The 14,895-nt window shown below is 43.5% G+C and overlaps 1 protein-coding gene across 1 annotated transcript; it reads left to right on the top strand.

Annotated features, from left to right (window-relative positions):
• The first annotated feature begins 186 nt into the window (after positions 1 to 186).
• Positions 187 to 13,842, top strand: LOC119446632 (E3 ubiquitin-protein ligase RNF25). Its single transcript, XM_037711117.2, has 7 exons — positions 187 to 379; positions 672 to 743; positions 880 to 982; positions 3,927 to 4,064; positions 7,111 to 7,353; positions 9,760 to 9,984; positions 12,605 to 13,842. The coding sequence occupies exons 1-7, from the start codon at positions 360 to 362 to the stop codon at positions 13,463 to 13,465; spliced, it is 1,662 nt and encodes a 553-aa protein (XP_037567045.1). The 5' UTR covers positions 187 to 359; the 3' UTR covers positions 13,466 to 13,842.
• The last annotated feature ends 1,053 nt before the right edge of the window (positions 13,843 to 14,895 follow it).

Here is a 14,895-nt window from a genome sequence, read left to right as displayed (position 1 = left end):
AAATGCGATGTGGCAAAAACTATGTCATGCTTAGTCGTGCCTGCGCTCAAATTTATTTTGCATTTACTAAGAAAATCTTTAAACAATTTATCCTATATATACTTATGCAATAAAAAATTGTATTTCAATTCAAACGTAAATCCCATGCGCGAACGCGAGCGTACACCGCTATCTACGACGAAAGCGGCGAGCTTGGGACGAGCAACTATGGCACTGATGTACAGCTACAGCAGCTAGAAACTGTAGACGAACACTTGCTGCAGGGTACTACCGTATTACGGTATAAATTTTAGTATAAGAACTGTGGTGCTTTCACATCTTTACGGATTATCTCCGCTCGGAGCATTCACCCGTCAGAGATGAGCAGTGAAGAGGACAGGTAAGGCATTGTTGGTCAGCTTGGACGCGTAACGTATTTGGAGCGAGGAGTGAAAGTCTGATGTCGAGGGCTTCTTTTTCTTTTCCACTTCACGAAGTGCACATCTAGCGTTTTAACCATAGATACTTGAAACTCTTTTGTATACCATTGTCATTTCTTCTTGCGGGCTCCTCTCTCGCACTTGCTAGCACTCCGCATCATGATGAGGAAAGCGCAACTACCATTGGGCTGCCAGAATTTTTTTTTAATTTTTTTTACCCGTGTTTGATGGCTTCCCTGTTGATGTTTCCAGCTCGCTTGATATCGAGATCGAAGCTCTGAAGGCCATCTACATCCACGAGCTTGAAGTCAGCTGTGACGAAAGGTAAACAACGGATACCGCTAGCATAATATCATTTAATATAGCTTTCGGCTTAATGTTAGTAGAAAACTTAGCATGCAGCGTAGACGGTGGTAATGTGACGCAAATTCTTAGAACTTTTATTTTCTTGTAATTCTAGGCAACAGTCGACATGCGTGAAGGTATCCCTGCACCCGGCCACAGCCGACAACGCAGAAGAACAGTACGTGCGCCTTGATCTAGTCCTGGTGATTCCGCCTGAGGTAAGCAGTGTTTTGGCTAACTAATTTAGCATGTTGTGTCGAACTTTCACGGGATCCTAAAACAGTCGTTTTGTTCTTGTTCCCTTCCCCAGCCTTTGTTGCCACATTAATCAACGCCCGTGTTCACTTTCTGTAAGGGTGGAGCGCGCGATCTAACCGCGGCCACCAATGTCAATCGTCATCTGGCGACTCTCGTGCATTGATAGATAGCGACCCCATTGACGATAGCGAGCCCACATCATTAATTCTCAACATCAGAGCAAGCTGTGAATCCTTGAGTGCAGCTTTTGCAGTGAAACCCTATCGATAAGTTTTTTAGAGGATCGTAGAAAAGGAACGTACGATCCGGCAAAACTTAAGATACGAAGACGCCTGTTTCAGCGCTGCCGATAAAATTAAGTTGCTCTCACAGTTGAATAGAAAGCCAACAAACTCTTTAAAACCCACTCAGCAATGCTTGTTACCACGGGGGTTAGATTGAACATTAAACACTTCTTTGGAGCGGTTGCAGCCAAGAATCGCACTAGTGGCATCTTCAGCTGGTCGTTTCGAAGCACTCTGTACTGCTCTCACAAGCAGCGTAGTTTTTGGTTGGTTGAATGAGGGCGCGCCTACATTTGGCTTTTTTTTTTTTTTTTTTTCCTCTCCTACGTCAAGCACACTCGGGTGCTCCAAGCCCTTTCATCGGAGCAGTCGTCAAGACATAGTGTTTCCCGTCACGTGATCACAATAAAGTGGTGTCGCAGTGTTGCTGCTGTTGGTGACAGTTCGCTATTACCCAAGCCACTGCATGCTGGCATCTCGACAAATGCTCGTCCCATCAGTGCATCTGCCATTGTTTCTAGCAGCATCAGAAGCTTTGGCTAGGCTTCGATTCAAAGTAGGACTTTTGCTGTATTCACGTGGTTTCGCCTCTGTCATTTGATTCTCCGAGAGCAGGTCACATGTCTGGCTTGCATGCTTTTCCCCTGTCTCCTCGAGTCGGAGGATGCAGGTGACCAGTCAAAAATGCCATAAATGAAACTCATCATAAAAAGCCAACAGACGAAGCCACCAAGGACAGTATACGGGAAATTACATGTACTTATTAATGTAATTGAAGAAATGATAAATTAGACAGTTTTAGTATAGCATAAGTGGCACCATGCTAAAATATAGTGGGGCCACACTGCGCATGCGCAGAACGTTATAACAGCTGTCCGCACAGCGTGCCTCCGTTATTTTCGGAATTTAGTGGGAGGCACTACCACTTGCAAAGTGCAGACGCTAAGAAATTGCGTTGTTGAACATGGCAGCACCTGTGGCTCCCGCTTCACCGTGAATTCTCGTGATAGCTACGCTCTCACTCTCAGTGATCTCCATTAACTATTGAAATGAGCTTTCGCTTCCTCTAAACTCACCTAAAACATTATTTATGAGCACATAGCGCGTCCAATTTCTAAGATCGTTCCGTGATTCCAGCATCCATAGGCCTGACGAGACGCGTCTGCATAGCAACAACAGAAATGTTGCTAATGAATTGTCTTGCCTCGTGACAAACATATCCAAGCCATCAGACGGCGCCCTGTCTTCCTTTTGTTTGCATTCCCGTACGCTAAACTAAATGTCTTGAAGAAACGTACTTAAGGCGACAAACTCAATTCTAAAACTGTCTACTGTCTAAAAATGCTGCTTTGACTACTCTTAACTAGATGGCGAGCCCATCAGCTTTGGAGCTTCGGCAGCAGGTTCTTTGAAGATACCGTTTTCAGCGGCAACATGTGGCGATGGTGTGCCGTCACATATTTTGGACATAACTGGGAAGAGGAGCACAACAGACAGGAAGCTAATATACATAACCTGCTGCAACTAAATGGAATAGGCTCTTCTCAGCATGTGAGTCGGGAAGATGTAACAGGAATGTGTCTACAAGGTTCTGTTACTCTCATCTCAAGTGTTAATTTGAAGCCGCAACAAAAATGTATGCATGGAAAAGTCATTTTCTTTAATACGAAAAGTATTAACCCTTTATTGATGAGTGATGCCTACGGGCAACATACCAGAAAAAAAAATTCTTGCCTAGTTTTAGTATAAAGTATGAAGTTTCTGGCTAAATATCTTTGGCCAACACTGAATGACAGTCAGCAAGTGTCATTTGTTAGTTTGGAGCAGAAACACGGGATGAAAAAGTTTGGAACGCGACTCGCTGTCTTTTGAGAAAGCAAAGTTAGAGGAGACAGACCAATGCAAGATCTGCGGCTGCAGTGATGTGTCACACACGTTATGTAAAGCAAATGAAATGTACACCTATGGCTCACATATGACAAGAGCTGCCTGCACAAATCCCAAATGAAGCCTTAAGTGGCTTGGGGTGAAGTCCACTTCCAGTTTCCTGCCTGGGGTTTTCCCCCTACTGCTGAAAAAATTTCCACAGAATATTTTTTTATTTATGTGTTTTGCATATTTAGATAGAAAAGAAAAAAATTCTGGGTATTTATATGTCTCGTCCTTAAAGGGTTAAAGGGGAAGTGTCCACTCTGGAAAGGTGTTGGTCACAGATTCAATCCCCTTCGATTCCATGGCTAGGATGATTTTTTCTTCAATTGCGCAGGCTTTTCATTCCAGGAAATGTGTATGGGTTTCCTTCATAGCCTAGTGCTGCTGTCCACTGGAATGAATTCTTTATTCATGAATCTTCTTCCACTTTGCAGACTTCTGCAGAACTGATTTGCTGTATTCAAGAATGCAATCTTTCGACTTGCACCTTCTCCTAAGTGTGGGCGCTCATTTATTGTGAATGCTTAGCTGCCGTTACTTTAGCTCTTGTGCTATTCATTTGCAGACCATATTTTGTGTTTGTTTTTGCACTTAATTCTGTTAAAAACTTAGTTGTTTCACTTGGTATCATGTAAGTGTGGACATTCATTCTGAGATTCCTTTTAATAATTCGACTCTTCTTTAACAGTATCCTGATGTCTTGCCCGAGATCACGATCCGCAACCCTCGGGGTCTATCAGACGAGAAAATCGCCAAGATTCAGGCAGATCTGCAAGATACAGCACAGGAGAATGTGGGAAGCCCAATGTTGTACCAATTGATTGAGGTGAGAAAACTCGTGTACTTGTTAAGGACTAGCATATCATTTTACAAGCAAGCACACGAAACGATAACTGAAATATCTGGTAGACTTGAGTGTCACAATGTCACAGATCGAGAAAATAGCAGAGAAAATGTTTTGCTAGAAATTTGTCATTGTTCATAATGGCTTTGTGTAAAAAAATTACCTACCCTACAAAAGCTAGCAAGCAAGATGTAAGCTGATAATTTTTCTTTTGTTGCTTGCATTATGTACACAATCAGCATCAGTATAATGAAATTGCATCCAACACAGCAATACCTTCATTATATCCAATATTCATACACACTCATATTGATGAGTATGTGTAGGCCTCTCTTCCCTGCTTGCCTCATGTTTACTGTAGTGGTCCAAGCATAATTGCACCAGGTTACTTTCTCTTTTTTTCATTTAGTTTTTAATAAAGACGTTTCATCACTCATTATCTAACAGGGTACAGTGTCAGTGAGTTCATTTTGTTCATTTTTCTTAAGGTCAAAAGCGAACTTTCATAAACTTTACAGAGTGGTAAGCTCTTTGATTGATAGATTTACAAGAAAACAAAGTTTTGATGCATAAATTAACGGTAGAGGGGCCTCACAAGCGTTAAATTGCTTCATAGCATTGCAGGCATGTTAACTATTCCAGAGGAGTATATGTTTGGGCCAGTTGGTACATCGTTGAAGCGTTATGTCGCTATACACACTGGACTGAAAGAACAGAACAGGTGACACAGGTGCTAAACACTCGATACCGCTCGTGTGTCCTGTTCAATTCTTCTGTCCTGTGCGCTACTCACTATTTTAACTTTTTAATGTGACCTATTATCCCATGGCCAGAGTGTTGGAGGAGGAAGAATAACAAATTAAACACAGACATTTCCTTGCAATATCAGCATGTGGCGAATATGGGCTTATAGCAAATATCGCATATAAGAGAAGTAATGGCCTTGGATGCGACCTTGTTATAAGAAGCTTGAATAGTAAATTGTGACATCATGACGCATCCACTCCATCTCCTCGTAGATATATTGACATGCGTGCATTGCTTATCTTTTCCTGGTGACCACTTCTTACCGGCCACCCACTGTTGCAGAGTTACGAGGCGCAAGACACACCAAAATGTATCGGAACTTTCCCGAATGCTGTTGAGATTCTATAGTAAAAGAGTCTAATCAGATTACATACACAAAACAGATAGTGGTGCACATTCTAAAACACACGCGAGCACCAGTGATTACACTGCAATGTACACACGAGTCATGCATAAATAGCTGATGGACTAAATCAGATTTCAACAACCGACAACTGTGCTTGCTGCTATCATGCTTCAAGTGTTACTTGTTTCTCTGGGCACAAGTTCGATCAATAAAGAGTTAACTTCTTACCTCCCACCTTTGGCAGTGTTATACTTCACCGTCCACGACGTGACAATACTATAACGAAGTACTAAATATAAAGTGTTTCCCACAAATCTCTTCATGCAATGAATATTTGCTTATAACGGATGTCTCATATAGCAAAGGTATTTTTATGTCAGATGCAACTTTGCTATAAAAACGGGAGCACACAGTACTGTGATCAAGCGCACGCTTTAAGTCGGATGGAAAAGGAGGGCGCATGCTGCGCTGCTTGCTCCGGTCTCGGCTTCTCGTGGGTCTTTCCTCGTCATTTTTATGGCACTACAGTAGCTTGCGATGCATCAACCTTCGCTATAGACTTGGGTTTGTCCGTAAAGCAATGCATGGGAATGAGAGATTTTGTTTGAAAAAACTGTTGCGTGGTTCCTGGAGTCGAATACGCGGGAGTTCCTCTCTATTCAAATATGTAGAATGCACATAATGTCGCAAAAATTATCTACTAAACGTACCACTCCTGGTACATTTACCAATGCCATATTGGAAAGGCCGTTGGCTTTACACGGTCGTTATGCTTATGCTTTCGTGAATTCGGCTACCTCGAAACACCGCTTATCTCGTGAAATTTTTTCCAGTTTTACTACTTCGAGTCAATGGGGTATTACTGTAAAAAAGTTGTCGCAGTTTCACCTGAAAGGTGAAGCATCAATTGCGATAGCAAACTTGAAGAGAGCTATACGGAGTAATGATGGCAGCTTTATCAGCTGTATAAACTTGGACATGCAGCAGCACCGGCAACACGCAGAACTGTTGTCGACGCCGTCGGCGTTTTGCCCGCGTTCGCTCAAAATGCGTGCGGCGTTGGTGACTGTTGCCGGAACCTCTGATATAAATAGGCACTTGGTGCCGCAGCTAAGCGTCGCCTCCCTTCCCTCCCCCTCCCCCCCACGGCCTTTCGTGCGTCGGAAGAAGGCACGTTTGCTCTACATATATGGCGATTGTAGAGGAGGAAAGAGACGCCTACTTCTGCAGCCCTTAAGGGAGCACAGAGCAGAACGCGCGTTTGTTCTCCGCCGTGCGTTCACTCCCCGTGAAAGCGCGCGTCCCTCGCGCCCTTTCACTCGCACATACAGCGTTCGGCGCGCGGCGACGATTTCATCTCCATTGACGTCATACGGAACCTCACGGCGACGGCGACGGCAGAAATCTGCTTTTGAGTGTCCATATAATTGCTATCGCAATAATAATATTTATAACCAATGTTGCCAAAGGCAAGTAGTATTTGTCCATGCAGATTCTTCTGCTTTGCTTGCCATAGATGAGCTGACTTGTCAACTCTGTTCCTGTTGTGCATTTAAGTTTTGGCAACTGAACATATTCCTTGATGTGTGCAATTCCCTGCATTATCGCCTGCTCAGATAATTACGCTCAAACCTCTCACATGTGCTGAGGGAAAGTCTGTAATTCAGAGCAGGTGCCTTTCATTAATATTTTGGATGAATACAGGAGGTAAACTACCAATGTAATACCTTTATTGAATATGATGTGCAGTAATTTGCTCGAATAGAAAAGAAATGCTAAGTTTTATGCACTTTTTTACGAAAGAACTTTGGAGTTAAAGGATTAATGCAGTAGAACAAAATGTACTCATGCGCTTCCTTGCCGGTGCGTGCGCAGGTAGCCAAGGAACACCTGACAGAGGAGAACGTCCCATGCTGCCAGTGCACCATATGCCTGTATGGCTTTGCCGACGGTGATGTGTTCACCAAGACGCAGTGTTACCACTACTTTCACTCGCACTGCTTGGCTCGCTATGTGCGCCACGCGCTCGAGCAGATCGCCCTGGAAGAAGCTGACAAGTTGAGCCCCACGCTGCCTTCTGCCAGTGTCGGTGCTGACGACGACACAGCAAACAACAAGGCAGGGATAAAAAAATTTAACTGCTACTTTCTCGTGACCTTCATACGTACTGTATACGCCTCAGCTTTGGGTAAGCATGAAGTGAGGGTCCTTATCAAGCAACATTCTGGCTTTCTTCATGCTCACCTGTCAGTGAAGCGTAAACAGTCACATCACTGAAGGGCATCCACTAAGGGTGTGACGGTTGCACTCGATAGTGACGTGTGTCCATCCAATTTATTACACTGAATAAATTCGTAGAGTCGTCTTTTTATGTCTGGAACTGGTTACGAACTCCCTGGATGATTGACTTAAGTGTTGAATTTAGTTGTGCGAATCTTGATTAAAATGTAGGTGAAACTAATTTTCATAATTATTTGTCTAATTATTACCTGAAGCCATTCTAAGTTGTATGTGCCTGTGGTAAAAGCAACCCCAAAGAAATTGCGTAATTATATCTTCCCTATATATGAGAAATTTTGAAGACATTGTCTGAAATAACTTGTGTATGTGTACAGACGGTAAAATACTGCGGAAGTGCCCACCCCAGCTTCACTGAAATTTGGGTTAATTTAGATATGGGCACTTTTCCGGATAGAGCAGTAAAAACCAAGATGGCGAACCAATTGTCACTGTCAACGAACGATTTTCCGGACATGCTCAATAATTCAGACACATTCGCAGCACCGCCACGTACCCCATAGAGTCAGTGTGTAAGAACATCTGAAATTTCGGACGCAAAAAAAGCTTTGCCGTCTGATATTGCGAAATTTTTGCCATAACCACAGGTCTGAAACGCCATTAATTGAAGCCACCACCGCCGCCATTTTGATTATCTCGCCGCCTCGAATTGGCGCTCTCGCACGTATATCCGCTCGCAGCAGTAGCCATCACCGCGGCAAAGCTAGGCCTAGCTACTTCGACATTCGCTGTTCGCTGCTGTGCTTTTCATTAAAACAAGCACGGCACCTTGCACAATGCCCGTTCCCGAAAGTCAGCTTCGCCTCAATACAGCAATGTTACGTGGTGAAGCATACGCGAAGTATTGTGGTGAACCATGCCGACGCTTTGGAGGAGGTGGGCACTTGTCATAATTTTCAGAATTCTGAAGTTTTGGAAATGTTAATAATGGGCGCATGGGGGGGGGGGGGGGGTGCGAAACTGGGCGCTTCCGCGGTATTTTACGGTAGTATATATAGCGTGACCCAGCTAACGTTACCCAAGCTAGTAATAAAAAGAAAAAAAAATGGTGCTAGATATGATTATAAGATCAATGGTGTTCTGATGACTGAGCACAGTAGGTCTTATAATCGTATCTTGCACTGTGTTTTTCGTTTCATTTATTTTCTGTTAATAACTCGGCTACCGTTAGCTAGGACACTCAGCATACATCTGGGATACGATTTCAATGTGGCATGTGCAGCTGGAGTGTCCACATAATTTGCCATTGCAATAAAATGCCGTGTGCTAGCTGGAACCAGTCGGTGTCAGAGTGGTCGTGGTAGACAGCGGCAGGCACCCATCTTTGCGATGTTATGGTGTCGAAAAAGTCTCTTGGAAGTGGCGTGCCTAAAGGTGTACAGTATGGTCCAATGTTAAACAGAACATCCCAGTGTGTAGCTCTTACACTGCTGGCAACTGCAAGTGCCCGTTGAAGCTATGTCACTGTATTGCACAGGTGTCTAGAAAGGTGCTAGTGCCACTAAGTAATCTACATTAATAGGGTAGATAGCTAGGCATTTTGGTGCAGATGCATTTGTACCGTACTTACTCAATTCTAATGTGCTCTTGATTATCGCACGCGTGCACCCAATTTTCATACTTCGAAAATGTACTCCCAAAGCTGCATTGTCTAGATTGGATTGGATGGCACTGATCTTAAGTAATCGTGATGTAGTTCCAGTGCCTACACTATGGAAAAACACGGCCTTCATCATCAGTTTCATTTACTCTGAGGTTGTTTGAGGTACAATTAGGGCACTGGCTATAGGGGGTATCTAATAATCAAAAACTTCAGGTGCTCGCAGGATGTTCTGGCATCTGCAGTATGGTAAAGTGCCACTTTTGAGATTTGAAAGTCAAATTTGACATTGGGAGGTAGGCTTGGGGTACCAGCTATTGCAGCTTTGACTTTGTTTTTCATCCTAATGCATATGTCTGTATTTTGAACTTTACTGAAAAATAAGTGTGTCCTAGAATTGCGTTTATAGAGTACGTCTGGATGCATCTGTAAACCTGCGCTCGTCTGTTTCCTTTCTTACCTTGTGTCCCATCCTGTTGCGCAGTTTGTACCAGTACTGCAATCAGTCTATTGCAAAGTTGGGCAATCATGCACTTGCCGGAAGGAAAAGCTTCCATGTGCTCCAGACTTTGTGCTTCCTTTAACAGTGGACCACCCTGTACATCAATGTTCCATGGGATGCGCAGGTGGTGTGCCCCGTGTGTCGTCTGCCCCTGCCTCCTCTGCTGGGGCTGACTGAAGAAGAGCATCCACCGCCCATGGAGCAGCAACGGCAGCCTGCCTTCTGCATGACACCCGAACTGGAGCAGCTGCAGCGCAGCATGGCGCACCTCTACGTTCGCCAGCAGCGCCAAGGGGGCATCATCAACGTGGACGCCGAGAAGAACAAGTTCCTCCTGGAGATATCTGCTGTGCGTATCTTTCTTTTGCCTTACTTTCGTTTTGTTAAATTACTTCTGTTTCTAAAAGGACACTAAAGTGAAACACCAGTTAAGTTTAAACTGATAAATATATTCTTCAAAACGGAATTTCTGGCTACGGAGCCTCCTATCGTTGTAAAAGTGGCCTGTTCAGTGCTGCTAATACGGCTCAAGTTACCTCTAGCGTCCCTTTAACTTGAGACTCGTCCTTTCTTCTCTTTTGCTCACCAGCTTTTAAGTAACTTGAAATGGCTTCCTATGTGGAATCGAAACAAAACAAAGATCTCGTCGCAAAATAGAGGCTTGTAAAGATCGACAGTGGGTGGACAAGGAAAGTCTCAGCATGGATCTAGCATTTTGACAAGAGGACATGTTGGCTAAAGGCTACAGGCTTACTTTGTCCGTCCAGTGCTAATCGTTTCCTGTCGGAAAAGAATTAGGGAGCCCACCAAAAAGGTGTTGTCAATAAGTATTAGACGTTTCAGCTGAACAAGGCTTTTATACGAAAGCCGAAACTTTTAATATTTGTTAAAGGGACACTAAAGCAAAACAATAAATCAACTTAGACTGATAAAGTATTCTTCGAAAACTCTGCTGTCATTAATTACACTGCAATAGATCAATTATTAGAAAAGGAAATGAAGCTCAAAGTTAATTTTTTTTAATTTCACACAGAAACCTCAACGTGAGCACTTCAGTGCAACGTCACGACTTCTAAAGTGATTTTTCATATTTGGGCCACGTTGGCTCAGTAAAAGTTTGCGAAACTTGCCATATTCAGTCTTAGGCTCCTTTAGAACACAATGGAGTCAATTTTTACCGCTAAAGAATTAACTGAGACTTAGAAGACACTGTCAAAATCCATGACGTCACGGTGAACTGGTGCGGGAACTTCAAGGTGGCGTCGCCACTTGCCTCTTTGTTTTTCGTTTCTTTTTGGCTTACCAAGCGGCTTCTCGCAGTAAGAGTGGCGTTTTTGGTATTGTGGAAAGGTAATCTACAGATACAGAAGAAATCATTTTTCCTTTTAGTGTCTCTTTAACAACACTGTTTTGTACGGCACCCTTTTTTTTTTTTTTTGACGGGAATTTAATACCCAGCCAGACAAAATGTTGCTGAAACCATCGGTTTCATGATCAATTCCTATGTGGAAGAGTTACATATGGCACACGAGAGCATTTCAGTTGTTTACTCGTGAAGAGTTTGGTATTCCACAATAGCATCTTCTAGATCTGAAATGATTATTCATTATGAATATGATCAACAGGTCTGATGTCTGAACCACCAGTGGCAGGCACCACTGAGTAAGGCAATATACAGTATTTATTTCGAAATTGCTTGCTAATGCTTCCTCATAATACAGGAACCCATGCCACTTCTGAAGCTGCCTGCTTAATTAACACGTTATTTTCCTTTAAATTTCTCCTTGCGGTACGACTTCACAGCAATGAGGAGCACACCGCAGTGAAGCCACATTGCCGTGAAACCTGGCCTCACTGCAGCACCAATCTTCGGAGCAGTGATGACTGAACATGCAAAAGGTTCTTTGGTGGGCTCTATTTTGAGCTGATAGTTGTGTGCAGTCGATTATATCCATATAGATGTGTTATTTGCTCAAGTTATATGTGTGGTCTTTCTTCTTTTCTCTTGTTTTCTAAGGTCTGTAATTTGGGTGCAAATCAAGTGGAAGAACTACTTATGCAGAGTGTCCCAGCTGTCGCGCAGCATGATTTAAAAAAAGAGGAACACCGTTACGCAAAGCAAACCTAGTGCGTATTGTTTCCAGTACAGTGGAGTAGCTGCCAGTAATTTTTTGGTTACTGAGATGCTACATAAATGTGTTTTTCCGAGTGTGAAAGAAGCCTGCGAATACACGCAAAGTGCCTCGAGCGGCCAGTCGCGCGGCAATTCTGCGTGTATTCGCGGGCTTCTTTCACGCTCGGAAAAACACATTTATCTAGCAGGTATTGAGCAACAGAAAGCTGTATCGGGAGTTTTTCATGTTGCTCTACAATCTTCTCATTAACACTTTGATAAATAGGACAGTACTTCTTGAGTTAGATAATTAATTACAATTACCTAATTAAATCTCAGTAACCAAAAAATTACTGGCGGCTACTCCACTGTACTGGAAACAATACGCAGTAGGTTTGCTTCGCGTATTGTCGTTCCTCTTTTTTTTTTTTTAATCGTGCTGCATGATAGCTGGGACACCCTGTATACTCAAAAATACAATTAAGATATTCTTCTACTATAACTTGATCAACCACTCTTTTGTTTTGTTGTGGAAATGCTCCTTTTTCTTTAAGCGGCTATTAATGCTTTAATTGCCAAATAAATTTTGTGTCACCCGCGTTACATGCTGCCTGAGCTAACAATAGTGTATTCTTTTTCTGATCAAGAAGGTCGTTTAAAGTTCATCAAAGCTACAGAAGCAAGGTGAAAGTTCAGTAGGAGAGAACTTATCATCACCTATGTGCTACTTGTCCCTAGCCTTACTGCATTTGCTTGTCTTTTTCAGTTGTTTTGAATGATCCCTCAGTCAGTGTTTTATTGCATGCTGGGTGCGTACAGTAAACTGTAATCATTTCTTTAAATTTTCTTTTTCCAGGCTCCCGAGAGCAGCAATGTGTCGGAAACACCAAAACACTTCGGAGCCTTCAAGTTGAGGAACTGGAGACAGCCTGCGCGGCACACAGGAAACGGAGCTTCTGTGAAAACCAGTGACACACCTTTCCACAGCTTGACCGACAGGCAGGAACAGCAGCAGCACGAGCCACGATTTCCAAAGCCTTCAAAAAACAGGCAGTCAAGGCCCACAAACAGGCAGCAGATGCGCAATGAGAGATACGATGAGCCCGTCACCAACGGATTTGTTGAACATTCTGGCGAGAGTTCGTCGTCGTCTGGTGCGGAAAGGCTTCAAAGGTCAGAGACAGGTCAAAGGTCGCGGAGGTCACGACCACACCACGGCAGGGGTAGGGGTGGACAACAGCAGCAGCAACAGCAGCAGAATTGGTACAGATCGCCACCAGTTCATAAGGAAGCTCATGGCAACGCACGGTCCCCTGAAGATTATCGTCGGGACTATGATGGCAGCCATGAATCAACCATTTGCAATGACAAGAACTCGAGCAGAGAGACTGTCAGAACAACCATGCGCACATTCACGGACTCGAGCCCCTCATGGAACACGCATTCCGATCAGGACTACAGAGGTGATGGGCATGCAGATGTATCTCCGAGTTCGCCTGCCAGCTGTGGCAGGTACGACGATGCACCTGAGGCTCAGAGCAAGCATCATGGCGGCCAAGGTCATCGCCGGGGCAGGAGAGGAGGAGGTGGCGGCAATGACAGAAGCCACCATGGCAGTGCACAGCAGGCATTCAGGAAAAAGCAGTTGAAGTCGCAGGGCGTGGCTCCCAGGAATCACGAGCCCCCCGGAATTTACACACCCGTAGAGAACAGATGACGATGGAAGAAATCCCGCCCCCGGAGCCCTCGGATTCTTCTCACCAGTCACTGTTACCCCCAAGTTGCTGTTCATGCCACTGGTAGATTAATAGCTGCTGCACTATTAAGGGTAGTATTTATTTTAGATAGGATCCGGACTTCAAGGTTTAACTCTAATAAGCTCTTCTCCTTCCCGTCTTCATTGTCCAAGGTATTGTCTTTTATGCTGGCTTGTACATTTGAGAGTGTGTGTGGACCTCTTTCCCTACATACAAGCTTGGAAGAACAAGAAGAAAGTGTTGGTCGGACTTGCAACACAAGCTGTGTTTTGCTAATGCAAGTGGCTCTCTAGTGTTTCCTTTTCATAGTGGACATTAAAAGTAGGTTTCTGATTGACTTTGGCTTCATATTGCCTTAATTCCTTCAACATACTGGTTATGGCTTTGGGCTAAGTTACGTGTGATGCAGTTCAGCTGTATTCTTTCATATAGTTTCAGGCAAGCACTTTCAGTTGAAATGTGCATGCTGGAGTTCATATGTATGTCGGATTTAATTCCTTGATACAAGGACTAGCATTGCAAGAAAGTAAACAAGCATGTTTGTGCATACTATGAAACCTTGTAATTTCATAGTCCGGAACTTTCATGGAGCAGGCTCATTTCATGCTTCGTGGCTCATGTATTTGTTTTTTTCTTTTTGTCTAGTGTGGCGATTGATTATTTCTGGTAAAATATTTTGCATGCCCTTCTTTTTATGCAATTCTTTTTATGCCAAATTAAAGCAACTATACAAGGAAATTTAAGTGCATGGCCATCAATACATACAGAGCTGGGCTGTGACGATCACCTATGTTAGCAGGATTTTATGAAGTATTTTTTCTATTCGCAGTATAAAAAACTTGCTACGTTTTCGCGATGCACAAACTAATGCTTCAAAGGTAAATGTTTCCACAGAAATTGCTCTCTCTCTCTCTCTCTCTCTATATATATATATATATATATATATATATACACATACACATATACACTCACAGTTAAACCTCAATATAACGAAGTCTGTAAAATTGGCAATATGCTAAATTGAAATTCGACCTTTTATGCAAATAAGTATAGTCGCCGATGGATTCTTACACGGAAGGGGCTGCAACATTTTCCGAATTATCGAGCCATCGGAAATAAAGCAAATTTGAATTAAAAATTTGTTCAGTTTGAGAATGAGCGACGATAGATACGGCTTCACGTCTTGTCGACGATATCTTCTCATCGGCAGTAGTACGAAGCGAAGCCAGCCACGCTTTCGTGTACACACCGCCCCTGAGGCTAATGGTGTCGCCGGTAGTGGGACGACGCTATCATGAAAGGCGCCGCAACGGGGGGCGAATGCTTTGCCTCTCGCTTCAAGCGTCTCCAAAACGCGAGATTAGGCAACATCCCATACTAGTCGCGCGGG

The sequence above is a fragment of the Dermacentor silvarum genome, chromosome 3 (genome assembly GCF_013339745.2).
Source record: "Dermacentor silvarum isolate Dsil-2018 chromosome 3, BIME_Dsil_1.4, whole genome shotgun sequence".
Classification (NCBI taxonomy): domain Eukaryota; kingdom Metazoa; phylum Arthropoda; class Arachnida; order Ixodida; family Ixodidae; genus Dermacentor; species Dermacentor silvarum.
The sequence above is the reverse complement of the archived record's forward strand: the minus strand, read 5'-3'. Positions and strand labels throughout refer to the sequence as shown.